Below are 27046 nucleotides of genomic sequence, written 5' to 3' on the forward strand. Positions count from 1 at the left end.
TCCAACCCAGCTCATGCAGGTCATGGTGGTACAGTTTGGACTCAACACAGAATGAAAGTCCATTTGAGCGGTCACTTAATGGAGAGAAGAAAGTTCTTCAGTAGTAACTGAAAGTTCTTTGAAAGGTGTTGTCCACATGCATGCTTAAAAAAGGAAACAAAACCAAAACACCCAAACCACAGCTCTAGAAACTGTGAAGTGGAAGGGGATTGATTGTAATGAACTCATCAAGCAAGCAGGGGAAATTCCAGGGCTGAAAGGGACCAGAGCACACCTCTGTCCCTCAGTGTTATATGCATAACTGCGTGAAGCAGATAGAGCATGCCCCTGGAGCTACTGCTAGGGTCAAAAGTCTCCATTTCAAGAACGCACGCATGTATGCACATGCACGCTGCCAAAGCGTGTGAGGACAAAACTGCAGTATTCAGACAATAACCAGATCAGGTTATGGAATGTCACCTTCCTGTTTTCACTGTAATAAATATTCCTTTGTTAACATTGCCTGTGTACATACACTGAATACAATGCTAGGGAAAAATAGGCAAGTAAAAACTTACCGTGGATTTCAGGTTAATTTATTAACAATTTATCTGCAGAGCCCTCTGTGACACTCCTGGTGTGGATCCCAAGCTAATAACAGAGGCCTGGGTTTACAATCACTATAGGTGGATTGTATGGAAACTGGCAGCCATGGAAGTGTCTTTTCCACATGAATTTGCTAACAGATGTTTGACACCAGAAACAGTGCTGTTGCAGTTGAAATATAGGTATGTGTATAACAATATATTTGGAGTTGTAATTTGTGATACGGTGTGTTTTCTAGTTTGTAATATTATAAAATAAGCACTTCTACCTTGCATTTACTGTTTATCAGAATGCTTATATTGTTAAACTTATGCATATCAGTAGTAAAAATGTAGTGCATGTTATTTGCAAAAATTTAGATAACATTTGCTTTGCTGCAGTAGTACTTAATAATGTAGATTGATTAAGCAATAGTTTGCTACAATTGTTTTTAAGGAAAAACTGATGGATTTTGTTTGCTTTAACAAAGCATCATGAATTCTTTTTTGTAGGTATGATTTGGAAGTTGATAAAAGTAAACGATCAGCAATCAAAAAAATAACAGAGAGAGATGATGCGGCAGGTAAAACACTTGTACTGTGTATTTCTAAAATCATATCGCTAAACACCGTTGTATCTCCTAGCAGTAGCAATAAGAATGTGGAAAGTAAAAAAGCAGCAGCAATAATTGAAGTAACTGATGGCTGGTACGGGATTAGAGCTCTTCTGGATCCACCTCTCAAAGCTTTCTTACATAGAAGAAGGCTGACTGTTGGTCAGAAGATCATAGTGCACGGAGCAGAACTTGTTGGCTCTCAAAATGGATGTACGCCACTGGAAGCTCCAGATTCCCTTATGTTAAAGGTAAAACAAAATATTAGTTCAGCTTGATTGGATGTGACCGAGAGATGTGATAGATGCTGTTTACTTGAGCCACGTTTTGTAGACACAAAAAGTTTTGTCAGGGCTTTATAAACAGGCAAAGTTTTGTCGAAGTTTAATAACCAGATTTGTGAGACATGACGCGAAGTAGCTGACACTATTCAATAGGGTTGGAAGAGAAGTTTATAATATAAAATTCTGCCAAGTTTTGCTGTGGGTTTTGTCAGTTCCAGCTCCTTAATTTGGTTAAGCACCAAGTTAGAAAAAGTATTTATCCATCACAGACAACATGGAAGTCAGAAGAAGAATGGAGGGAAAAAACCAGGTTGTGAGAGGGTGGGCTTGGGGGGCAGGGTCTTGACTTGTTTGAGGATGATTGAAATGCTGGATGAAGTTTCAGCATAAAAATTTTGCTCCTCTCCTATAAAGCAATGGCTTGTCTCATAGATGCTCATTTCCTAGAGAATTTTAACTCATCAAATTTTTAGTTCCTATTTAAAATACATTCTTCAATGTGAAAAGAAACCATGAAATTAAAATGTAATATCTTTGGGTGCAAAAATGAGATATTCTTACTGAGGTCAGTGTGAAAATAGTCTTTCCTCTAGGTATAATAACTTGGCTATCTTTTTGACTTGCCAGTGACAGTTTATCATTCAACATTTAATTTATTCAGATTTCAGCGAACAGCACTCGATGTGCACGATGGCATGCAAAACTAGGATTTCATCGGGATCCCAGACCTTTTCCTTTGCCTTTGTCATCGCTTTACAGTGAGGGTGGTGCAGTGGGGTGTATTGATATAGTTATTCAGCGAACTTACCCTATTCAGGTATGGTGTAAGTATTTTATGAATCTAACAGGTTTTATAAGATCTAAATTATATTAGTTAATTGCTATATCATTCCTCAAATAAGATACAATATAGACAGCTAAAAAATTTAAGAAAAGGTATCATTACATGTAAAATGAACAGGAGTGGTTCTTGCAGTGTGCATATATTTAATATTTCAGGACTGGAGTGTCCTGCTATAAGAAGAATTTCAGGTTGTGCTCAGTATCTTCTGGTTGGCTTTGCTTTCAGCTTTAAAAAGCCAGAGATAAATGTATTTCAGTACTGTAATCTAAAAAGCACAGCACTTGTTTTAAAGGAGAAAAAAACATTGACAGTTTCAACTCCAAGTAGAAGTGAAACAGTTTTTTCTATTATTAACATACATATCCCTGCAAAGAAGTTAAATATTTATAACCGTTAGTAAGATTACTTTTTCTTACATGTAGCTGGCTATATTGTCTAAGATCTATTATTTAAAAATATGACTGGAAATACAAAGGGATTATGATGTAAAATAGAATGAAGATGTTTTAAATACCACTTGATATCCAGGCATTTTAAATATGGTCAGACTTCACTGTAACTAGAATGAATTCTGCAAAGGTAATAGCAATATTTGGTTTGGAATATTACTTTGATATTTAGATCATTACTTTAATGGAGGAAATTGCAGCACTTACTATGTGAACTGCCTGAGAGAACTAACACTTATTTAGGTCCCAGAAAGGGGACCATAATCTGTAACCGCATCACAGTAAATGGCTTCCAGGCTGGGGAGGAAAGTGGTGCTTCGTTTCTCACTATATCAAGAGACTGATGTGCAGATGTATATTTTTTTTTTAAAACACTGAAACTCTTGTTCAAACCTACCAAAATGATAGGAAGACTTGGGCTGTCTGTCTTCTTTTTACCTCAAGCGTCAAGGAGTGTAGGGATCACTGTGACCCTAATTAAAGGTGTCAAACTGTGAATAGTGCAGGAAATACATGGCGTGCAGTTAGTGAGGCAGGCAGAGCCTATTTCAACAATTCACTGCCTTGTAAAGATCGACCCTTCCTCATCCTGCTCTCGCTATACTCTCTTGCAGCTTCTCTGTGCTAAACCTGGAGCTCATCTGCTCCTGTTGCTTAGCTAATTTAATTCACTGAACCAGGAGTAACTAACTAACTAATAATAACACCCAAAAAAAACCCAACAAACTGCTGTCTGTTGAATTAACAAACTGATGTGGTCTGATGAGGTCAGATATGTACTAGAGCCAGTGCAAGGGAGAAGATGGGACTGTGCAGCAAAGAGGAAGGGAAGGGACCACTTTTGGCAGGAGTGACCTCTTTGTTTGGCTCACCTACCTCTTCAAACCAGGCGTTTAAGGCATCAGGCAAGGCAGTTCTGGCAGGGTTGTGGACAAGGCTGTAGTTCTATGGAACCATTTCAGGCAGAAAATGTTTAAGAGTATCTGCAGAACAACATCATAGTTCTTTTACAGCATCTAATCTAGCATGTTAAAACAGACAGTACAGTTGATGTGGAAAGACAAATTGGGTGGAATGCAGTTCTGGTATATTTTTAAGAATTGAGTTTGATGGTTTGTATCTTAATGTATCTACCAGTGGGATCCAGCTATCTTCTAAGTTACATCATTGATACCTATTACTATAAGCTATGGTTTCTTCAGCTGTTAAATCATGCAGTTTTGACTACTGCTCCGTTCTGTCTGTGTACTTTAAAGTGAAGATTTACCAACCAATGCTGTGGGCTTTTGCCTTTTATCTACTATACTGAAAGAACTTATGATCTACTGCCTGTTCATTTTTTAAAGCATTTTTGCTTAGCAGTGAGTGAGTATTAGAAGGAAGCTAGAGGAGGTTAAAAATAAAAAGAAGTCTGTTTTTTCTTTGAATCTTTTTATTTCAGTGGATGGAAAAGACTTCAGCTGGTTCATACGTGTTTCGTAACAGCCGAGCTGAAGAAAGGGAAGCTGCCAAGCATGCAGAGGATCAACAAAAGAAACTGGAAGCTCTGTTTGCAAAAATCCAAGCAGAATATGAAAAGCATGAAGGTAAAGCTTTCATTGTTTCAGAATATGTAATAAGAACACAAAAACTTTTTTGGCGTTTACAGAAGAGTTTCAAGAAACTGGCAAAAACTTCTCTGGTGATAGAGAAGCAGAGATAAGGTGTTGGGTTGTTTTCTTTGTTGTTGTTTTTGTGTTGTATTGTTTTAGGTTTTTTACTTCCTATGTATCAAGACCTTTCAGAACGAAACAGTTACATACTTATTTGCTTGGCTTTGCAGCTATCTAGGAAACTCTTCCTGCACATGTTGTTAGCCAGGCTACTAAAAAATTATTATTGAGATAATGCTCAGGGAAGTGCTACAAAACTGTAGAATTGGTAATTCCATTCTATTCCAAGATCTGATACTGTAATAGTTCACCCAGAAGTGGGCACTGCTTAGGATGTATCTCAATAGACCTGAATACTAAGACTGAGCACTGGGCATCTTTCCTCAGAAACACTGCGGGACTGTGGAGATACTGAGGTCAGTGGGGCCGCTAAATGGGACAGGGATGCTGGTGACACAGGATGTGGAGAAGGCTGAGTTACTTAGTGCCTTTTTCACCTCAGCCTTAACTAGCAATACCAATTTTCAGCATTCCCAGGCCCTGGAGACCAGGGGAAAGTCTGGAGCAAGGAAGACGTACCCTTGGTGGAAGAGGATCAAGTTGAAGTATACTTACGCAAACTGAATATATAAGCCATGCTTGGTGATGGGATGCACCCACAAGTACTGAAGGAGATGGCTGATGTCTTTGTGAGGCTGCTCTTGATCCTGTTTGAATGATCACAGTGATTGGTAGAGGTGCCTGAAGACTGGAGGAAAGCAAATGTCTCTCCTCTCTTCAAAAAGGACAGGAAGGAGGACCCAGAGAACTAACTACAGACCAGTTGGCCTTACCTTGATCCCTGAGAAGGTGATGGAACAATTACTCCTGGAAACCATTTCCAGGTACATGAAGAACAAGAAGGCAACTGGGAGTAGTCAACAGGGATTCACCATGGGGAAGTTATGTTTGACTAATCTGACAATCGTCTGTGATGAAATTGCTAGCTTGGGGAGAGCAGTGGATATTGTCTACCTTGACTTCAGTAAGGCTTTTGACACTGTCTCCCTTTAAGATCCTCACAGACAACCTGATGAAGCATGGGCTGGATGTGCAGTCAGTCAGGTGGATTGAAAACTGGTTGAACAGTTAGGCCCAGAGAGTGGTGATCAGTGGCACAAAGTCTAGTGGGAGTCCAGTAACTCGTGGTGCATGCCAGGGATCAACACTAGGTGCGGTCCTCTTTTAACATCTTCATTAATGATCTGGACGATGGGGCAGAGTGTGCTCTTGGCAGGTTTGCCAATGATACGAAATTAGGAGGAGTGACTGATACACTAGAGGGGTGTGCTGCCATCCAGAGGGACCTCGACACACTGGAGAAATGGGTTGACAAGAACCTCTTGAAGTTCAACGAAGGGAAGTGCAAATCTTGCACCTGGGGACGAACAGCCCCATGCACCAGTATATGCTGGGGGCCACCCAGCTGGAAAGCAGCTTAGCAGAAAAGGCTCTGGGGGTCCTGGTGGACAACAAGTTGGAAGAGTGTTGCCAGCAGGTCTAGGGAGGTGATCCTTCCCCTCTGTTTAGCATTGGTAAGGCTACATGTGGAGTACTGTGTCCAATTCTGGGCTCCCCAGTACAAGAGAGACATGGACATACTGGTGAGAGTACAACGAAGGACCATGAAGATGCTTAAAGGATTGGAGCATCTGACATAGGAGGAAATGCTGAGAGAGCTGGGAGTGTTCAGCCTGGAGGAGAGAAAGCTCAGGGGGATCTGATCAATGTACATAAATACCTGAAGGGAGGGTGCAAAGAAGATGGAGCCAGGCTCTTCTCAGTGGTGCCCAGTGACAAGACCAGAGGCAATGGGCACAAACTGAAACACAGGAGGTTCCCTCTGGACATCAGGAAACCCTTTATCACTGTGAGGGTGACCAACAGTGTTGCCTAGAGAGGCTGTGAAATCTCCATCCTTGGAGATATTCGAAAGCTCACTGGATATGGTCTTGGGCAGCCTGCTGTAGGTGACCCTGCTTGAGCAGCAGGATTGGCCAAGATGACCTCCAGAGGTCCCCTCCAATTTCAACCATTTTCTGATTCTGTAATGGGATGAGACTTGTATACCTCTGCCAGTGACTTCTAGCAGCAGTTTCAGGTCTACTGTTGCTGCAAGTGCCACAACTGGCTGCTGATTGCTCCGGCTTCCTGAAGCTCACTGCTGCACCAGAAATGTGTTTGCTTCCCCTCAGGTTTGGCTCAGCTAAACTGGAATGAGGAAGTGTATTAGGATTCTTGCCACACCGATTATGGATTCCAGCTGCCTCGATACTCTGGGCTGGTTTTTGGAAGGCGGTTTTGTTGCTTTTGGTTTGGTGTTTTGGTTTTGTTTTTGGTTTTTTTTTTGGTTTTTTTTTTTTTTTTTGGTTGTTTTTTTTTTTTTCCCAGGAACAGATGGGATTTCATCACTAACAGTACCCTGTGCAGTTCAAATTTCACAGGGTCATATCTATAACCCTGGATAGCCTCTCCCTTTCCTTAAATCTTTCTCATGATGATCTGTAAAACTGAGATGTTCTCTAACTGCTTTCTCAGAACCTGGAGTCCCTCATGAATAACAAGGAAAAGGCAAATAAAGCAATATCCTTTAAAAAAAAAAACCAAAAAAAAACAAAAACAAAAAAAACCCCACAAAACATGCAAAACCAAACCAAACAAACAAACAAAACCCAGCACTGAATTCTTAGCTGAAATCAGAGATTGCTTTATCATTCTTAACTTCGCTGATACGAGCTTCCATATATCAGTCACCTCATTGTATTGTTTTATGTTTGACTGGTAAACTTGGCTATATTAGAGTCTGTTACACTGAAGAGAATGAGAATGTTTTTCTGCTTGTATCTTCCATATATATATATATATATATACACATACTATATATATACACACACATATATCAGTTCCTCTATAGAAGTGTTTTGTGTTATTATGCTGGCAAGGCCTAAGTACTACTATGCTTCTTACATAATTATTTTTTTCTTCACTTTTAAAGTGTATTGCTGTACTCAACATAATGATTTTTTTTTTTCAACAGAGAGAACTAGCAGAAGAACACTGAGATCACGCATAGTCACAAGACAGCAAATCCATAATTTGCAAGATGGCGCAGAACTTTATGAAGCGATTCAGAATGCATCTGATCCCGGCTATATGGAGGTAACTATAGATCTTACTGGGCTACTTTTGAAATGCTTGTGGAATAATTTACAATTCAGTAGCTCCTGCTAAAATCAACTGTTAAATCACTATTTATTTTTGCCACCTTTTGAGATTTTCTACAGTATGCTTATTACTAAGTAAATTAAGATGTAAAATTTTGAAAATATTTTCATGAGGACTTGTTAAAATAGATGAATAATATCTTGGATTGCAAAACAGAGTAAGTTATTTTCTCTTGATATAAAAATCCAGGATATAGCACAATTAAAAATTAGTGTTACTCGTAATTTTATTATTGTTTTGTCTTGCATATATGAAAACTAAATGCATCTCGTAAGTCTTGAGTATCACACACTTACTCTTGCATGCTGTTCATTGAAGTGTTTGAATGATTATATTGTCGTTGTTCTCTTCACTCCCTGTTCCAGTTCAATCACAGTTTTTAAGTGTTTATGCCTTTATTAATAAGATGCAGGTGATTAGTCCTGGCCAGTTGTTAAAAATTTAATGCATGCCTTGCCTTTTGCAAGTCAGGGTCATTGACTGTCACGCAGCCATATGATCTGTGACTTTATTTGATAAAACGTTATGCATATCTGTGGTGCTACATGTAAAGGCATCTGGGTCTTGAAGGCTTGGTCAGAAAGGTAACACTCCTGATGCATTTTAGTGTAAATCACTGTGTCAGCTCAGAGACAGCAGCCTGCTGAGAGGCTCAACTCTTCTCTTCTTACAGAATTTTTTCCTAGTATTTCTTTCTTATGAAACAGGCAAGCATGCCTGTTACATTAAATATTCACCTTAGTTATGCATTCTTAAGCAGGCTTCTCACTAATTATCACGTAAGAACAGTGTGTAATGTCATACTTAGACAACAGAGCACTAGCTGAGTACCAGTAAAGACTGGTGACTCCCATAGTAGTATATCAGTTGAACAATAAATTGCTTGTAACAGGCAAACACTTAAGAAAGAGGCTATCTAAAAATCTTGACAGGATTTTTTTAATTAATAAAAAAAAGATACTGAATACATTTTCTCTTGCTTACAGGGATATCTCAGTGAAGACCAATTGAAAGCTTTGAATGCTCACAGGCAGTTGATGAATGATAAAAAGCAAACTCAGATACAAGAAGAATTCAAGAAGGCTTTAGAGTCAGCAGAACAGGAAGAAAATGGTTGTTCCAAAAGAGATGTGTCTACTGTATGGAAATTATGTGTGGTAGACTACAGAAAGCAAGAAAAACATAAAGGTTAGTACTTGGAAAATTATAAATAACTTTATATCTAAACATGGTAACTGGCCAACACAGCAGGTAGATTTGAAGAGTTTCCCAACAGTATTCTAGCTGGCATGTTAATATTTCCAGTTTTATTTGGGTTTTGGTTTAGGGCTTTTGGGTGTGAAGGAGCGTTGTGGATTTATATTGTTTAAAAGCCTTTAAGTTAGTATTGCACAGCTAATATATCTTAATCTGATATTGTTAGGAGTGATACTGAGTATCTGGCGTCCACTGCTAGATGTTTGTTCGCTGTTAAAGGAAGGCAGTCGATACAGAATCTACCAGCTGTCAACATCACAGTCCAAAGGAAGATCAGACTCAACTAACATACAATTGACAGCAACAAAGAAAACTCAGTATCTACAACTACCAGTAAGTGCTTTAACTGGATAAAGATGTATCATTAACACGTATCACAGTCTACGTAAGTAAAAACTTAATTTTGTGTTTCTTCAGGTATCACAGGAGATGCTGGTACAGATTTTCTTTCCAAGAAAAGCTCTAAAATTCACCAGTTTGTTGGATCCTTCTTTTCAGCCACCATGTGCTGAAGTTGATTTAGTTGGAGTTGTAGTTTCTGTTAGCAAAACAGGTATGTTGGGGACCAGATTCATGTCCTCCCATTGAATAAGCACTAAATTTTTTTTATTTCAAAAGTCAGAATGATCTTGGTGGTGTACCTGCATCTCAGGCCTGTGAAAATCTGCTGATACAGCCCATCACCATGATATGCTGGCCAATAATTATGTTTTCTCAAGAACTGTCTTTGCTTACTAGCTCAGGAAGAATTTAGTAAGGGAGGATCTAAGCTCAAGAGAAGCTTTTCTTTAGTTGTTTCCATAAATGGTGGTTGTAAGTTCTCACATGTGTGTTCAGCATCTGCAGAAGTAGTATCGTGCATGTATGTGAGCTCCTGCTTTTGTGTACAGTGTTCATGGAATGAGTAGAATGCAATCACTGGAGCTCAAGGGTAAGGAAAGGTGAATAATCTGCTGGATAAAAAGGAAAAGCACCACAGGAGTATTATTTTTTAAGCACTGGAACACAGACTTTTGAGTTGTTTTCTGTAATCAGTAGGGAGATAGTGTAGAACATGAATGAAGCATCAAACATCTGTTACCATGCAGACAGGCTGCCATGTTATATTTATCAATTCTCTTTCAAGATGTGTGTGACTTTTTAATAGATACAAATTGCTGTAATCAATTTGTAAAGTAAACCTTTACTTAAAGGTTTAATTCAGACTTTTTTTCTTGCTTTTAGGTTTCACTACTATGGTGTACTTATCTGATGAAAGCTATAATTTGGTGGCAGTAAAGATCTGGACAGATCTTAGACACTTAGCTATTGAAGATATAGTTGTCCGCTGTTCGTTCATTTCTGCAAGCAACCTTCAGTGGCAATCTGAATTCAGATCAGAAATTCCTGTGCTGTTGGCTGGAGATTTTTCTGTATTCTCTGCCAGTCCAAAGGAAAACTATCTTCAAGAGAAGCTTAATGAACTCAGAAGTACGATAGAGGTAAATCTGTAGATTTTTAGTTTAATGATTAATTTTAGTTACTGTGTTGTTACATTCTTCACGAAAAAGTCTGTTGGTACTAATACATTTTTAAAACAAGTAATGCACATAATGTTGAACTGGAGGGGATTTTCTGGGAGATGGAGTGAGGTGTTAATGCAGTTTTCCTGGAGGACTCTCCATCTCACCTATTGAATGGCTTTTTTTTTTTTTTTTTTTTTTTTTAATGCAGTTCAACCAACTCTGTCTTTAGGATGTGCCACAGAATCTTCTCTGGCTAGCAAATAATGTACCTGTCAACAGGGAATCTGTCATGGACAGTTTGGCTCTAGCTTTTTAAAAGTTGAAATTTACTGTCTTGCTCAGTTGAACACATTCAGTATCAGATTGTTGATTTCATTTATTTATTTATTTATTATTTCAATTTCCTAGCTGTGCTAAATAGCATGTCTTAGTCATGCATTCTCACTTCTTACTGAAAAATAAGTTTTAAATACAAAAGGATTTTTTTCTTGTTAACAATAAAAGGAAGGTATGATACTTCCCTCCATGGAAAGTGCAGTAGTCTCCTAAGTTGTTGGTTTGATATAAATAAACTTCTAGTGGGATTATGATGATAAAACAAAGTCCTAAATACTTTTTTTGTGAGCACATAGTACTTAAACAATTTGAAAAACATCTGTTCAGCGTTGTAATCTGTTCTCCTCTATAGAATGTGGCCTCCTTTTGCTCTGATGCTGAAAGTAAATTGATGAATTTGCTGCAAAGAAATCTCTCACTTCCACCCAGTTTAACTAAAAGATGTGGCTTGGAATGCCTCTCTCCTTCCTGCAGCTCAAGTCTTCATGCAGAGGATAAAAGTTTGGTAAGCTTCTGGTAATTAATATTGTGTTTATACTGACAGTACATACAGTAAGGATGATGGCTGTGGTGAATGGTCTCACTGCTCAGTCCACTCCATAGGTTCTCTTCAGGGCAATGCAAGCTGATTAGAAGCTTTCTCTGTGTGTGGGTTTGGGATTATTCCCCAGGAGGAACTCTGAGACTATTCTTCCTCCAAGCAGTACATGAAAACCTCCCCTTGTGGCCTGTGTTTTCACAGCATACTTTAAATATTCTGAATTTTATATGAGTAAAATGAATCATCCTTTCCCTATAGATGATTTATTGCTTCCTTGGTCCCACTATGAAGATTATCTGACATGGAGGCCACTGGAAGCAAAAATCTTGATCTGTAAATTTTTCTTACACAGCATTCTGCAGTTCCTACCCTTGCTTAGAGAATTTACCTCCTGGTCTTTTTTTCCTAGATATTGTTCACTATTTCCAAGATTTAAAAGGGAAGAGGTATCACCTAGTAAATGTTGACATTTTATAGCAGCCGTGACAAAAATTGAGTTAAATAGTACTGCACTTTCCCGTGAAGGCTGCTGGTGGCAAGTTGTTCCTGATGTGGAGTACTGAGCGCAGTCAGAAGAATTCTTCCTGCCACTAGTTGTGAGGGAGGTGGAAACACCCTGGTGTAAGATCAATTCCTGGGGACTAAATTTAAGCTTATAAAGCATCCCTTTCCATTTCAGAGAGAGTGCTAATGTTTAGTTCTGAAGGTTTAGTTTATATCCATATTAACCAAGTTAAAACAAATGAGACATTAAAGGTATTCTCAAGTTAAGCATGTGTTTGAATGATTTGCTGTGTAACATCCATCTTGTGTGTATTGTTATCTTGAAGTTTTTCAGTCTATATTCTCTCCCTTTTTTCTTCAAATTTTTTCCTCATTTTTCCCTATTTAACAACCTGTTGAGGATATATCCAATGCAGTAGAAGACTTAACTCCTTTTTAGGAGTGCTTTGATTTCTTACCATCTGGCACAGAAAAATTCCCATACATTTAGCTTAGATCTCAGAAACAGAATGTAAATGTGCTGTCTTAATGTACATGTAAACAGTGATTTATCAAGCATCAATACTTGAAAGAATAATATTAGTCACCATCAGAAGATATCAAACTAAAGTTAAATTGGACATGAATGATAACGTAGCATTTTTGTATCTGTTCCCCCCCCCCCCCCCCCCCATTTTGTGGAAGTAGTTGAGGAAACTAATGAAATTGGACATTCCATTCAACATAAAACTTATCTCTTTTTAACTAGATCACTTCTAAAATTGAAATAAAGCATCCAAGCCCTTTGTCAACTAGCACACCGAATATGAAACTTGTCGCACAAGGATCAGCAAGAACGCCTTTATCTGCCACAATTAATGAAGACCATCCCAAAAACAGCAAAAAGAGAAAAGCGATGGACTTCCTCAGTTGCATACCTGCCCCTCCACCACTGACACCAATCCGTTCAATCATTTCTCCGTCTTTAAAAAAAGCGTTTCAGCCTCCACGAAGTTTGGGTTTACAGCGTAGCAAGACATCAAAAGAACCAAATCAGGATATTGGTCATGTCACCCCCTGTAGAAAACTGAGAGAGACTGTCCATCTTCCTGAGAATGACCTGGTTGCTGATGAAGAACTTGCAATGATTAATACACAAGCACTCATGAATAATTTATCAGAAGAAAAGAAGATTGATTATGTAAATGAAAGCAGCAGTACAATAGCTACTAATTTATCTGATGATCTTTCACCCAAAAATAGTTCCAGGTCCACTGGGGAAAAGGAACCTGAGGACTTGTTACCAGCCCGCAGAACGCTGCAAAGACAAAAACCCCGAAAATGCTACTAAGTGCACATGTACAGTGTTGTATATATTTCAAATTGAAATTATTTTTACACTTTGTACATTAAATCCTGATTGTATTTAATAAATCTATATTACAAAAACAAAGACTCATGGAATGACATTTCATCTGCAAAATAATTTGGAGTTGAGTAGTTATACATTTCTCACACAAACATGTATTGTACAACAGCATCCGTGTGGCTGATGGTTTGATGACATTTTATAGACCATTGCTTTGATTCTGACGTATTCTTAAACTACAGCAGGATCTTTGTTTCAGTCTAAAGCAATCAGTTTTGTTACCCTCTGTAGTACTAGAACAGTTGTTTGGCTGTCAGAAGTAGCACAGGGCAAAATAAACAATTCTCTAAGTTTATTGTTACCAAACATAACACTTTAATTCTGTAATTCTGCCATAATTCTTGTACTTTTCCCCTCAAACTTTCCATACAGCGCTAAAAAGAGTTTTAGAGAACAGCTATAATTATTTGATTCATAGCAAAATGCCATACAAAGGTATTAATGACAGACCCTTGGTCAGTGTTTCTGAGCTACTCCTTCTTAAAGAAGCACTTGAGGCCACAGCCTCATGAAAGATAATCAGATCTTTTTTTGATTTCATCAGGAGATCTTTCTGCTGGGAGTGAGTCAGTACTTGAATTCATTACTTTGTTCTCATTAATTCCAACAGGTGAAGCGTCTCAGAATTGGAGTTTCTCCACTGGAGAGAGAAACAGTCCTGCTAGACCGGCTGCTAACTCCACGTTTTGGCTCGTTTGTTGTCAGGCTGCCCCTGCCCTGCCGCTTCCCACCAGGCATGGGTCAAAGGAGGGAGGATGCTTCAGAACCGAGACCGCCAGCTTCCCACTCGGCAACCTCTCGGGGTCCTGTGCCATTCACTGGGCTCAAGTGCTGACCTGGGGGTGGCTCCTGTCACCAAGCTGGACGTTGTAGGAGGACTGGAGAACCACACTGGGCTGACACGAGCTTGCCGATAGTTCTGTAAACCCTTGTGCAATACTGCAGAGCCAGGTTCCCTACGCCCCTTAGCTCACAATTATTTACAATGATGATACTGCTTCTTTAAATGCAGCTTGAGTAGAAAACGCAATTCATCTCGTACATCTACCGTGTCCTAAAGACAGCTTGGCTTTTGCCCAGGAGCAGCGTATTGCTTTCTCTCTCTTACGCTTCTGTCTGCTAAATTGCTAGACGAAGAGCAGCTGTACCTGTATTTCTTAATGACCAACGTGAGCTGTCATTTCCTACTGCAAAATAACTCACTACTGCCCTGTTCTGTAAGCACTGCCTAATAATCAACACCTACTTAAATTGCCATCACAAATGCTGAGTTTTAAAAATGTTTGATGAGGCTTCTTGATAAGGACATACTTAGCAGAATTTAACAATACAGATAAAACCACTGCAGCAGAGCTGCTTTTCTCACTCATCGATCAGTCAGCAGCTTCTTGGCACTTAGTGGTGGAAGGAGTTGATTTCACCCCTTACAAGAACGTTTTTTTTTCCTCCTTTCTTAAGTCATTATTTTGTACTTCTGAGTTAGTTTGGGTATTTGGTAGCCTTGTGCTTCAGCTGTTCAGAGCTGCTCCTGTAGCCCTGTTCCTACGCAGGAGTTAACAAGCACTAGCCTAACACTGATGTTGCCTTTTAGGAGCCTCCGCATATGGACTCGTCTCAGGATGGGTTGAATTCCTATGTCTTGGCAAGATCAGCGGCTGGGTTTGGTGCATTAAAGTGTTTCACCTCCAGACTGGAGAAGCTGTTTGGCTGCGATGGAGCTGAGGCAAGACCAGCATGAACCCAGAAAACAGAGGTGTAGGTAGGGAACAGCATCCAATCTTGCTACAATCTGTTACCGCTACCTTTTCCACCATTCCCTTTGCCTCTCTTAAAGCTAGCAGTAATGCTCTAGGCAAGATGGAGTGGGAAGATACAAAAGGTTATACAGCCAGATATAAAGTACTGAAATGGCAAGAAATGGCAACTGCGTGGAGAAGGAATTGGCCACACGGCCTGTAAGAAAGAATTTAGGAATATTTATTGTTATCTATTAGCAACAGAGCGCGATGCATTAAAAAAAACCCAAAAAGTGTGTGGCACAGCCAGTAAATTTCACGGTAAGCTTGAACGGGTTTTCATGGAGGAAGAGGGATGAGAGGGAGTACAGTTTGTACTGAGGACAGTGCTCTTAGATCAGTCATGTAGAGCTGCGAGACCGTAATCCAGTGACATTTAAAGACTTGTAAGAAATAAAAGTAGTTTAGAAATGTAGTAGAAAAATACAAGAATAAAAAACAGTTTAGGAAAAAATTGTAAAACTAGAGACTTTTATACCCTGATAATTAAAACACACTGAAGAATCCACCTCTTCAGTTAAATAGCCTGTTGTTTCTAGGTGCCACGTGAGGTCGTCTTCTGTTTGGGAAGGCCGGAGGGGGGTGGGAATGGGCACCCGTGCTGTAAGCTGCATTTGGTCCACTGGAGCTTCTCTCATCTCTGCTCGGTTTTTCAGAGCGAAGAACACTGTGGAAGGTAACATTGTGCTCGTATTCGTCCTTCATCCGTTGTATCTTTTGTCGAGGGACATGATGGATATTTCTTCTGTAGAGTTAACGTTAACAGAAAATACAAGTATTTAGCTGCCTGTGAGGTTATTTTAAGCTTGCTAAGGTTCTTGATACGTTCAGGATAATGGTTCATGTCCCCACTGATCTACTTATAGCCCTTTTTTGCCAAATTGTTCTTCACTTCCACCTACTTCTTAAAAACATTTTTGTGACTGCTGAAAAATGTAATGCAAGTATTTTTGTGGGCAGCCAGGACATAAGAAGTTAGATAAATGCTTTGAAGTGTAGGCCAGGTAAGAAAGAGCTATGTAGAAGCCGTGTGTATTGTTTTATATGGGTTTTAGTGCTAGTGGCTTCTTAGCCTCAGGGTGAGCTTTTATAGATCTGGAGAAACAGGGGTAAGGGCTGTAGGCAGCCCAGACACTGACTCATAATCAACAAGTACAGAGGCCAAAAACTTGTTGTTCCTTTGAGCACAAGTGGGCGAAAAAATCCTACCTGATGTGGCTCACGCTCCAGGGCAGATTTGTAAAGGATGACGACTCTGAGAGGGGGGGGAACAGGATGCTCGGACATGCAGGGCTTTCTCGATAGACCAGAAACGGCTGCAGTCTCTCAACACATTAGTGGGAATCGTGTTTCCAAAGACCACCAGGCATTTCTGCTTCTCTGTGAATTTGCAAACTCTGAGTCTCTTTGGTTTTGTTATTTAGCTCTATTAGGCACAATTAGTCATCTAGAATCTAAGTTTGTCCTGCATCCGTATTTGCAAAGCCTTGTGGTGTGCAAATCCTGCACCGCTCAATGTGGTTCTTCCCTGGGGGAATTCAGGTGCGCGTACCGCAGCAGGCTGCCGGCTGCAGCATCCCACCGGTGCAGCTGGCGCGGGGCCCTCCAGCAGCCCGCGTCCTGCGCGCGCAGCCCGCGCCTGGGGCCGGCAACCGGCACAGCCCGTCCTGCCGGTAAAGACACAACGTGGAACCAGACTGGCAGCAACTCTCAGCTGTCACTGAACCATTTGCCAAAGAGCTGCTCCAAACTGAGTGTATTTGAATTAGCTGTACAGTGCTACTGTAAAAAAAGCCGACTTGTTTCAAATGATTAATAAAACAAAATACAAGTTACTGAGTAGCTCGGCCTGCAATAACTGATTACTAGTAAAATCTGCCTCTGCAGTGATGCCCTGCAAATGGCTCCCAGCTGGTGCTGGTGAAGCAAGAGCTGACACGTGCGGCCGACTGCTGAGGCTGCTGGTGTCCTCGCCTGCCTTCAGCCCCGAGACCCGGCCGCCATCTGCCGTGTCCTGCCTCACCCTGGAGCCACCAGCACTCCGGGCCACGGCCCTCTGCCATTTGTCTCTGTCACACAGAAAAAGGAGCAGTGCCGATTTTTGACTAGAGTTCCTAGCTGGTACAAAACAAATAAATCAGGCGGAATGAAGTGCCCGTGCCCTGTTTGCTTGTGATAACGAAGTTAGCACGTGTTAGCTTTTGGATCTAGTTGATGGGAGTACGCTTGCCACTGTAATGTCGTTTACAGCTGGTTGGATAAAGGCTAGAAAATTAGCTTGCGTGGAGTTTTTTAGTGATACAATCATTAACCCTGCATCCACTAGCCAAAGTAACATACTCAGAGCCATGTTTGGCTGCTTCTACATCCTACCACATAACGCAGAGTTGATACATTCATTGTATCCCTTTTGCATGTGCATGCTAAGCTCTTCAGAAAGATCCTCTAGCACCCCATTTCTTGACCGCACTTAATGTAGCACCCCACCATTGCAAGACAATGATGTTTGGTATGGTTAGCTTTTTTTAAGAACAGATCTCTTAATATTGTCTGTAGTGCTTGTGTTTTGTGCCCAAATCGAGAGAGTGCTGCTCAAAATACAGAAGGAAAATCAGGGTTCCTGCCCCAAGAAGCTTGCAGTATAAATACACGCTTCAGGGGGTTGCTTTTTCTCCTGCCTGACTCACTTCAGCATGGTCAGGCTCTTTCAGGGCTGAATTCACTGCAGGCCAGGTCCTGAGTAACAGAAATTTTCCACGACGATCCTTCTGTTGTCCTTTACTAGGTTACCTTTCAGGGTATATGAAGAGGAAGCCTGCTGACCTTTCTCAGAGCACACCAATAAAATGAGAAGCTGTCTGCTGTATCAAAGAGAAAAAGATGTACCTCGTCAGTTCTTGAACGTTGAACTTCCAGGGTGTATCTGGTTCTTGGAATATAACTTCATATCTATTTTCACGTGCCTGAAGAAGTACACAGAAGTTTTAGACATACGCCTGCTGAGCTCAGGAGCAGCCAATCTGCCAGACCCCCTGAGATTTTACCTGGTTAAGAGGTGTAGCATATGTACCAGGAGCCAGAAAGAGGAAGACAACCATGACTCCCATCAAGGTGCTGGTCTGAGTCCCAGCTGGTTCATTTCTTTCTCCATCAAAGGATTTGGGTCTCCCAGAAAAACTTGCCTCAGCATTGCCCCCCGTCCCTCACGGCAACGGCATCCTGGCACCTGAACTCTCTGGAAGTCACAGATGGCTCAAGAGCCACAAGTTGGCCACGCCAATCTCTTGCTTCCGGGAGCGTGAGATCAACATCTATCAATCAATCAGCCATGCTATTTCCAGCCATTAAAACTCTACAAGCCTCAATTTTTTTTCAAGGTAAAACAACATATTTGCTTGTATATATATATATATACACACACACATATACATGTGTATATATTTAATACAGTTATTGATTGCTTTGGGGTTTTGATTTGGGGGAAAGGCAGCAGGGAAATTGTTGGCTTTTTTGCATCTTGGCCACCTCTGGCCATGGTCTCGCACTTGCTTCGGAGTCACCCACAAGCATTCACAGCTTCTGCTACCGGAGTGGCATGTCCAGGCTTTCCAGCACCACTATTCATTCAGGCCTCTCTTGTGCTCCCATATAAGCAATAATTAGACCCAAACTTCTTAACTGACAAGACCATAACCCAAGAACAGAAGCATGAGTATAATGTTAGCAGACGGGCCACATTATAAAACCTGTACTAAAAATATTGCCATCTCTGCCAGAACTCCTGTCAAGAGATACCAATGCGTCTTCAAAGACTCTTTATGGTGTAGTCTTCACAAGTCATGAACTAAAATTTTAAGTCATACCTTGCTATATTTCTCAACAAATAGTTTGGGAACTGTTCAATTCGTGTCACTACTGGGGAAGGGGATGACATCCTGGTCATCATGAAGTTAGAGGGCAAGTTCAAAGACACTTAATCTTTTCAAGTAATTTTGCCTTCACTGAGGTATATAGCTGACCAGATAAAACAACTACACTGGCACCTCTTCCCCTACTTCGTCACAATAGCAATCCTTAACTATAATTAGAGAACTAAGGGAAAATGGAAGCAATTCTTTTTAGCCATGTTAAGAACCGTTTCAGTCAGATCACCTCTTAAATGTCATAGCTGAGTATATAAAAGCAATAAAGCCGAGCTTTCCCTACCATCATCACATATGGCTTCATTTCCCAAGCATGGATGTTGGTATTATCAATAATAACCGGGCTTTTCCCATTCTTCATTGCCTTGTGTGCTGTAATGTAACACATTAAGTAAAGCTAACGTATTAAATAAGAGACAGAGCGAGGTCTTACTAGTCCCAGAGCATCCTGTCTTTGCCCACTGCTAGCAGGCTTGGTTCCCCACCAGACTTGGGTTTGTGGCCACCACCCAACCGCGAGCAGAGGTCCGTGCCCTGAGGCAGGTACGCTCCCAGGGGAGCCGATGCAGCCACTGGCTGTGCTCAGCAGTAAGAGCTGAACCTCTCGTCAAACATACTTAGCACTATCACAGCACTAGGTATTTACAACAGCCAAAAATGACTGTTACTTGCAAAAGCTGTCTGTTGTATGATCTCAAAGTGTTTTCCATTGCTAGAAAGAGTCGAGAGCACAGCCATGAAAGCATGTTACATTTTTCTCTCTGAAGTAGAGACCTGGGTTGTTTCGTTCTCAAACTTGTAATTAGGTTTGCAAGTTTTCCTCCTGGCTCTCACTAACTAACCAACTCCCCCGTAACACCCCCTGCCAAGTCAGGAAAGCCATCTAAGCAGTTACAGTGTGAAGGATGCGGCGCACAGAGCTGCAGCGAGCAGCTGCTGGGCTGGTAGTTGCATGCCACCTGCTGTTACCAAGCTTCAGCAGTGCTACCCAATAGGCACTGGTTCACTATCTAAAGTAACATCTATCAATCAATCACCAACGTTTTTTTCATTTAGTTTTTTTTCTCTTATAAGATGTCAGAAGAAATAAAATCAGAAGTGGTAAATGTAACCAGTACCCCATGAACTTCAGTGTATGACACCACTTCAAGATATTTTATTTTGGGGGCTAAGTTTAAAGACAGACTGAAAACAGAAACTATTCTGCAGAACCCCTGGATCGATTTCAGTCACCTCTATTTTGGTTCCATTTGTGTGCATCCTCTAGGAAGTCAGGCTCAAACACGTATACACCATTTTCGATAAAGAAGTCATCAGTACTAAGAACTACAGCACTGGGATAGTCACGTTTCAGTCGCCTGGAAAAAAAAGATGAAAGAAGGATTAGTATATGCTAACGCATGCCTTTAATAGAGAACATCATTAAATCAAGAGCATATGAATGCTCTGCAAATATGCACAGTGCTTCATTTTGAAAAATCCCAGCTTAAAGGATGTGAATGTAATCAGCAGATGGACACAGGAGGAAAGGAATGGAGCTTAAAGACATGGCCTTGATTTCTTTAATTCAGCAGAGAAATCTACAATGGACTGCCAACGTGAGTCTTTAATCATGTTAATATATTCAGTCTTCTTTCTGAGTTACCTGAGAAGGTAAGACTGTAAATACAAAAAAGAAAAAAAAAAACACAAACAAACCGAAACCTGCTGGTCCCAGGGAAGTCAGTCTCAAAACACAATTTGATCATGGGAGTTTTGCTAGAGAGATTTTTGAAGATAACTAGGAGGAATGACTTGTCGTTTAGTAAAGATGATCTATATTATCATCAGCTTGTCTTGGTTTTTTTTTTTTTGGCTACAAAGCACATAGCACTTTTTTTTTTAATTTCCAAACAAATACCTGAGTGATTAGTCAATATTTCCTGTTATTTGTCGCACTTTTACATTTCTTTCTGCTTTTCACTTGTCCCTGTTTTACATAACACTCCTCTTGTAGAGTTGAGTCATTTTTATTTACTTTCAGCTTTTAAATATGTTTTATAAACATGTCTGAGTTGCCTAAATTGGCAGCCCCAAATGCAACAAATTGGTAAAACTGGTCCCCTGCGGTCAGCAGCAATCCCCCTTCTCTTCAGACTGACGCGTGTCCCACAGCGATGCTCGTTCCGCCCCGGGATGCCCGTGGCGGGGGGACGCGTGCCCCGCCGTAAGCTCAGCAGCTGCCTCGCAGGCAGCGACGGGCTCTAGGAGGTGAAAGTCCCGGCTTATGTGGTGGCTTAAATATGAAGCATTCCTCTGCCAGTCCTTAAAAAGCATTAAAAAAAAAATCTTAATGCAAAATTGTGTTCCTATTTGTGTGTAATCCAGACTTCGTTGTGTCCACAGACTGAATTGTCTATTTTTTTTCAATCAAGGGATTGTTGGGGGGGCAGGGAGTCTCTGCAAGGAGTCAGGGAGAGCCCATGGCATCATCTCACTGCTCTCTGTCTCCCTAAGGCCCAAAACATCACTGGAAAAGAAAGCAAGGCCAATCCAGAAACTGCGTGGCTCTCAGACATGGATGCTGCTGCCCTGCTATCTCACACCACACATGGTCTCCAGTCCCTGGGTCTCATTTCAGCTTCCCTGATAAAATGCTTCTCTTCCATCCCCATAAGCTGCAAAACAACTATTTCTCAATGTCTTATCTCATTGAGCAACAGCAAGGGAAAAGGTGCCTCTAGGTTATCGGCAAAAACCAGACACACAGACAGAAAAGGCTTAATTCTGTCCTCTCTAGCTCTGCCCTAACCATTTACTTACTGATTTTATCCTGATCTGCCTGCTAGCAGCAATTCTTCACCAGGACTGCATGTTGCATTTAGCTGAATAAAGGTCAGCTTCTGGCTTTGTTCCACCTCCACTTTAACTTCTATCATCTGCTGATTAATTAACATTAATTTGTGGCAGCAACCAGCACAGAGAGCAGAGACTCGCGGCTGACGGGCTGGCCGGGGCTGTCTTCACAGGGCTGGGCTGCAGCCACTAAACGACTATCATTCACCACCTAAATGTAGTTATCTCCTAGCTCCAAAGAGATGTTTTATTCTCATAATTACCGCTGGGCAAACAGATCTAACAAAAGTCATGTTGCAAACTGTTAGCAACCAGTCAAATCATTTTTGCTTTAATTTTGGGCCAAGACTTCATATCATGAAAAGCATGGGAGCACCTAATGCTTATCTGGTTACTCCTGTGCTGATAAACTGATATATTCAGCTCTCTCTATAATTCAGCACCTCACCTTCCCCACTGCTTTACCCATCTGCATTGCAATCTCTTCTCTACAAAACTGACTCTGCTAAAATATGTCATCCCTTTAACTACTAATATGCACATAAAATTGTACATAATAATGGAAGATCTCAAGATTTTTTTTCTTGCTCAATCACAGAATCATAGAATCGTTAAGGTTGGAAAAGACCCTTAAGATCATCAAGTCCAACCGTTAACCTAGCACTGCCAAGTCCACCACTAAACCATGTCCTCAAGCACCACGTCTACCCGTCTTTTAAATACCTCCAGGGATGGGGACTCAACCACTTCCCTGGGCAGCCTGGTCCAATGCCTGACTACCCTTTCGGTGAAGAAGTTTTTCCTAATATCCAACCTAAACTTCCCCTGGCGCAGCTTGAGGCCGTATCCTCTCGTCCTATCGCTTGTTACTAGGGAGAAGAGACCGACCCCCACCTGGCTACAACCTCCTTTCAGGCAGTTGTAGAGAGCGATAAGGTCTCCCCTCAGCCTCCTCTTCTCCAGGCTAAACAACCCCAGCTCCCTCAGCTGCTCCTCAGAAGACTTGTGCTCCAGACCCTTCACCAGCTTCGTTGCCCTCCTCTGGACACGCTCCAGCACCTCGATGTCCTTCTTGTAGTGAGGGGCCCAAAACTGAACACAGTACTCGAGGTGCGGCCTCACCAGTGCTGAGTACAGGGGCACGATCACCTCCCTGCTCCTGCTGGCCACACTATTCCTGATACAAGCCAGGATGCCATTGGCATACAGAACACGTACGTACTGACACCACATACAGCCACTTGCTCTGGTCACTCTTCCTAAAACAAAGCGTTCCCGTGGCATTTAAAAGCCTTTAGTTTCTGCAAAAATTCAGAACTATGAGATCTAGAGGACATGCCCAGCGTTATCAGTTGCCTGGTGTGTTTTAACAATTTCTAGTGCCCTGAGGACTTTGCCCCAGCGGGAGCCTGCCAGCTGATTGCAGTGCTGTTGGCAGAGCACGTACCTGCCGTTGTGTCTCACCCGTGGGGCTCAGAGCAGCGGCTGGATTTTGTAAAGCAACAGGCTGCCGATAAACACATTCGGGAGAATCACCTGAAGCGGTTTTACACAAAGGTAAATGTTCACAATGCCTTGCCGCCTGGAAGCAGGAGCTGCAGAGCTGATGTCCACGACCCCGTCAGAGCTGCAACGCTGCTGCAGGGTCGGGGTGCTGGTAACAGCGGTGGGGCTGGCCCAGGGCTGGCGGTGCCAGGAGGAACTGGGCAAAAGCAGCAGAGAGACCTGGTGAAGGTACAGATTGCACCAAGCAGCAATGCCTCAGTGCCAATGCATTTTTTCCTTCCTGTTCTGGAAGATTGCTCCCTCTGTGCGCACAAGAATGAACTCATTTCAAGCAATAAATCAACAGCAGTGGCTGAAAAGTTGCGTGTTTGATCATGCCCAGCCTAGTGCTTGAGCGAAGCTCCTAGAGAGAGGGTTACATGTTACGTGAGTTGTGCATCATTGCAATATATTGTAGAAGAGCTGGAAATACAGCTACTGTGCAATAGAGTCTGTTGGGGAAGCAGGTATGAGCTTGTAGGTGGCTCATTTGATTTTTTTGAGAAATTTTTGGAAGCTATACCTGCTACTGCACCTCAGATAACTGTTTCGTAGCAGTTGCCCAGGTCTGACCATGAAATCTGTACTCTGAAGTCGGGGGGGAATGTGTTCAGGAGGAGGGTGCTACACACCTGATGGAGGCTATTGGAGGTGCAGCTCCCAGCTATCCCTCTCCTACGTGCTTCTGCTGGTGGTGAGGTACGGTGAACAGTTAGAGGGAGATGGTTAGGGTCGCCTAAAATACGTGGTGCAGGGAAGCATATTCTCAACAGTGATGGAATTGGAAAGGTTTGGAGCTTGGTGGTGAGCAGACCAACTCCTCGTTCTGCCTTGGCTATTCAATATATCACAAGTGAGTCCTTCGCTGTCTTTACCAGAAACCAAAAACCAGACCTGAACTGAACCATACCAATGTCATGCTGCTCTGAGCTGGGGGAGCAACCGGGATGAGGAAATCATTTTAACGAAGATGCCATAACTAAATCTTACAAAGCTGTGTCCAAACTGTGCTAGGTGACACTGAAAGGTCACAGAAATGAGTCATGGATCCAAGGTTGTTCCTAGGATTGTGTGACGAACCAAAAAGGGGCCTTTCTGCTGGAGTTATCAGCGAGTTGCCATGTCACCAGTTTGTGATACTTCTGAGCACTGCAAAGATGTACAAGTTGTAACAGAAATACTGGGTGATACGAAGAATGAATAAATGGAGACGTGTGTGTGAAAGCACCAGAAGAAACAGCAGAGCAAAGTCTAAAACAATGGTACACACGGACAACCAAGAACTGAGTTAACAGCAATAAAACTGGGAAAAGTGCTGTTTACACCAAAGGCCAGCACTCAGCTAAGGCCCAGCACGGAGGACTTGCTGCTGGAAGACCCGTGCTCTGAGAGCGGGACGACGGCCAAGCGGGTCGCACCAGCCCGTACACACCTTCCTCCTTCCCCTTGTTCCAACAGGGGGAGAGGCTGCAGCTGAAAAGACACCCAAAATGGGAAAACGAAAATAATGGGCAAAAAACCCTGCCCAAGATTCATGAAGCACCAAGTAAACAAAATTCAGAGGTAAAAAGATAGCATAGAAACTGCTGGCTGTGAGATGGCATAGCAGACCTGACCCAAACCCACCCTGTCACCACCAACCGAGAGGAACGCAAAAGGAGAAAGTGAGGAGGGGACAGCTGAAGGCCCTTGTCCTCTCTGATTTTGGGCAGACCACCTGTGCACATGCATCTTGGTGCTTGCAAGTATTTAGCTGTGATAACATGAGTGAATAAAATCTGAGAGAATAAATTTGGGTAAAATGAGCTTACCAAGGGCTTTTGCAAATAACTAATCACCTTCCTGCTCCAGGAGAATCTTGCACTGAGCTTTGTTGCAGTAATTTTCTGCAAACATCGCTTTGCTTAGCACACTGCATTTACCAACACCAACAAGTAGACAATGTGGGAATAGCAAAGCTCAGAATTTTCTTGGCACAGTCCTTTCATAAAGTGGACAGAGCTAACGGAGAGGTACTAAATGACGTTTTTACAGCTGCCCATTGATCTGTCGACTGCTGAATGGCCAAATGCAATGGTGCAATTAACAGGGGCTAGAAACAGAACAAGTTCCTCAAACGTTCATCTCACAGGGGACTAAAACAATACTTATAACTGATTTGGTAAATCTATCATTAATAATTAATCTTGTGTTTTGACCTAAAAAAACCAGGCGAGTCAGTGACTTGCACTACCTGAGAACATGGCCCCAAATCATTATGTTCTTACTGCGCTACGAGAAGAGCCAAACCCCTCTGAAGGAGAAGGGGCCTGCGCTTACGTGACCTCCTTAGGCAGAGACGCGTTATTTTGGGTGTCAGTAAAAACACAGCAGCTGGCCGTTCAGTAAAGAACTGGGTCTTGCAGAAGGCACAGCGAGGCAGAAGGCACCGTGTGCCAGGGAGGGCTGTACTGGAAAGAGGGAACGGTGGGCCAGCCCAGCGGACCGCACGCCTTCACGCTGCCGCTCTTCACAGCAGAGCCCTTCCTGTGGCAAGGCCGGATCCCAGCACGGGTTCCTCACCCGAGCACGGGAACTTGAGCGAGAAGATGGCGAATGTTCCTCTTTTGATGGAGAGTGGGTGGCGCGGGGAGCTGAGAGAGACCAGGCCGTGAGATTTTGTGATGCCAGACTACGGCTATGCTGCGTCACGCCGGCTGCGGTGCCGCCTCCCAGCACTCCCCTCAGGGTTTTTCCAACCTGTTTTTAATCAGTCTTGGAGCTGTCAGAAAGTGAAATGGTCTCCTCTGCCCATCTGATACACCCCTATGGCTCTGGCCAGGAGCGCACGACAGCATGAAAACAGAAGTCAGAGGAGTCGTCAATTTTCACCGTCAGAGAGAGGAAGGGCTTTACCGTGTTTGTGATTAACCACACACACAAAAAAAAAAAAAACAAAAAAAAAGCACCAGTTTGGTGCTTTTTAGAGAAGAAACAACAACTACCTTGGCTTGGGTGACTGGTCCACCTTACTTTTGGTACTGCTCACTCAGAACAAGAACATACGGTCCCATAGGCAGTACGTCCATAAAGCAGTTACAGGCAGCTGGAGCAATAAAGCTTGGAGCTGTTTCTGAAGACAGCGGAGGTTTCCAAGCGGCTGCGCTTATTCAAGGCTCCTGCCAGGCTCCCGCTTCCCTCCCGAGCCCGGGGCCGGTGCCTCCGGCCCGGGTTTGCCGCCAGCGCTGCCCGCGCCCCCTCCGCAGCGGGAGGCGGGGGGCAGAGGGCCCCCGGCCCCGCCGCCCGCCGCTCCCACCGCGCCCCCACCGCACCCCCACCCCCGGCGGGGCGGCGGGGCCGAGCCGCAGCGGCGCGGAGCGGCCGGAGCCACCGGAGGAGAGCCCCGCCGCGCCACGCCAAGCGAGGGGCTCCGTACCTGGCCAGGGTGCTCTTCCCGGCGCCCGGCAGCCCCCGCAGCAGCACCAGCCGCCCGCGGAAGCGGCCCGGCGGGGGCTGGAGGCTGAGCCCCCCCAGGGCGCGGAGCAGCCGCTCCTCCATCCCCCGGCGGCCGAGGGCCGGGCCCCGGCAGGGAGCGGGGCGGGAGCGGCCGGGGCCGGCCCGCAGCGGCGGGGCGGGGGGGGGGGGAGCCGGGGCGGCCGCTGCGGAGCCCGGCCCCGGGGAGGCGGCGGGGTTCGGCCCGGGGCCCCGCCGCGGGGTTCGGCCCGGGGCCCCGCCGCGGGCGGGGGG

The 27046-nt window shown here is 43.0% G+C and overlaps 2 protein-coding genes across 3 annotated transcripts in view; one reads left to right on the plus strand and one right to left on the minus strand.

Moving 5' to 3' along the window:
* Positions 1-13151, plus strand: part of BRCA2 (BRCA2 DNA repair associated) — a 41099-nt gene extending 27948 nt beyond the window's left edge. The window contains exons 17-27 of the mRNA XM_082304252.1: positions 597-767; positions 1077-1428; positions 2123-2278; positions 4196-4340; positions 7483-7604; positions 8657-8858; positions 9094-9260; positions 9345-9480; positions 10152-10408; positions 11121-11273; positions 12562-13151. Coding sequence (XP_082160378.1) covers positions 597-767; positions 1077-1428; positions 2123-2278; positions 4196-4340; positions 7483-7604; positions 8657-8858; positions 9094-9260; positions 9345-9480; positions 10152-10408; positions 11121-11273; positions 12562-13143 — 2443 coding nt within the window. The 3' untranslated portion in view covers positions 13144-13151. The remainder of the gene's footprint in view (positions 1-596; positions 768-1076; positions 1429-2122; positions 2279-4195; positions 4341-7482; positions 7605-8656; positions 8859-9093; positions 9261-9344; positions 9481-10151; positions 10409-11120; positions 11274-12561) is intronic.
* Positions 13152-13253: 102 nt separating this feature from the next.
* N4BP2L1 (NEDD4 binding protein 2 like 1) lies at positions 13254-26891 on the minus strand. 2 transcript variants are annotated; one of them, XM_082304253.1, is made up of 5 exons: positions 26736-26891; positions 20174-20298; positions 19224-19312; positions 17904-17980; positions 13254-15762 (listed from the first exon to the last, which is right to left on the minus strand). In XM_082304253.1, exons 1-5 carry the CDS (start codon positions 26855-26857, stop codon positions 15531-15533), a joined length of 645 nt encoding a protein of 214 aa, XP_082160379.1. In that variant the 5' UTR covers positions 26858-26891; the 3' UTR covers positions 13254-15530. The 2 variants fall into 2 exon arrangements, with proteins under 2 accessions (XP_082160379.1, XP_082160380.1); XM_082304254.1 differs by lacking the exon at positions 13254-15762 and adding an exon at positions 16227-16684.
* Between the last annotated feature and the right edge of the window lie 155 nt (positions 26892-27046).

The sequence above is a fragment of the Platalea leucorodia genome (assembly GCF_965183815.1).
Source record: "Platalea leucorodia genome assembly, chromosome: 2".
NCBI classification, from domain to species: Eukaryota; Metazoa; Chordata; class Aves; order Pelecaniformes; family Threskiornithidae; genus Platalea; species Platalea leucorodia.

What these genes read in the sequence shown, in the direction of transcription:
- N4BP2L1 (XM_082304253.1), bottom strand. Translation starts at nt 26,857, where the DNA reads ATGGAGGAGCGGCTGCTCCGCGCCCTGGGGGGGCTCAGCCTCCAGCCC. An exon ending in GGGAAGAGCACCCTGGCCAG is followed by an intron (nt 20,299 to 26,735) that starts GTACGGAGCCCC and finishes TTTTTTTTCCAG; the next exon opens with GCGACTGAAACGTGACTATC. An exon ending in CAAATGGAACCAAAATAGAG is followed by an intron (nt 19,313 to 20,173) that starts GTGACTGAAATC and finishes GTTACATTACAG; the next exon opens with CACACAAGGCAATGAAGAAT.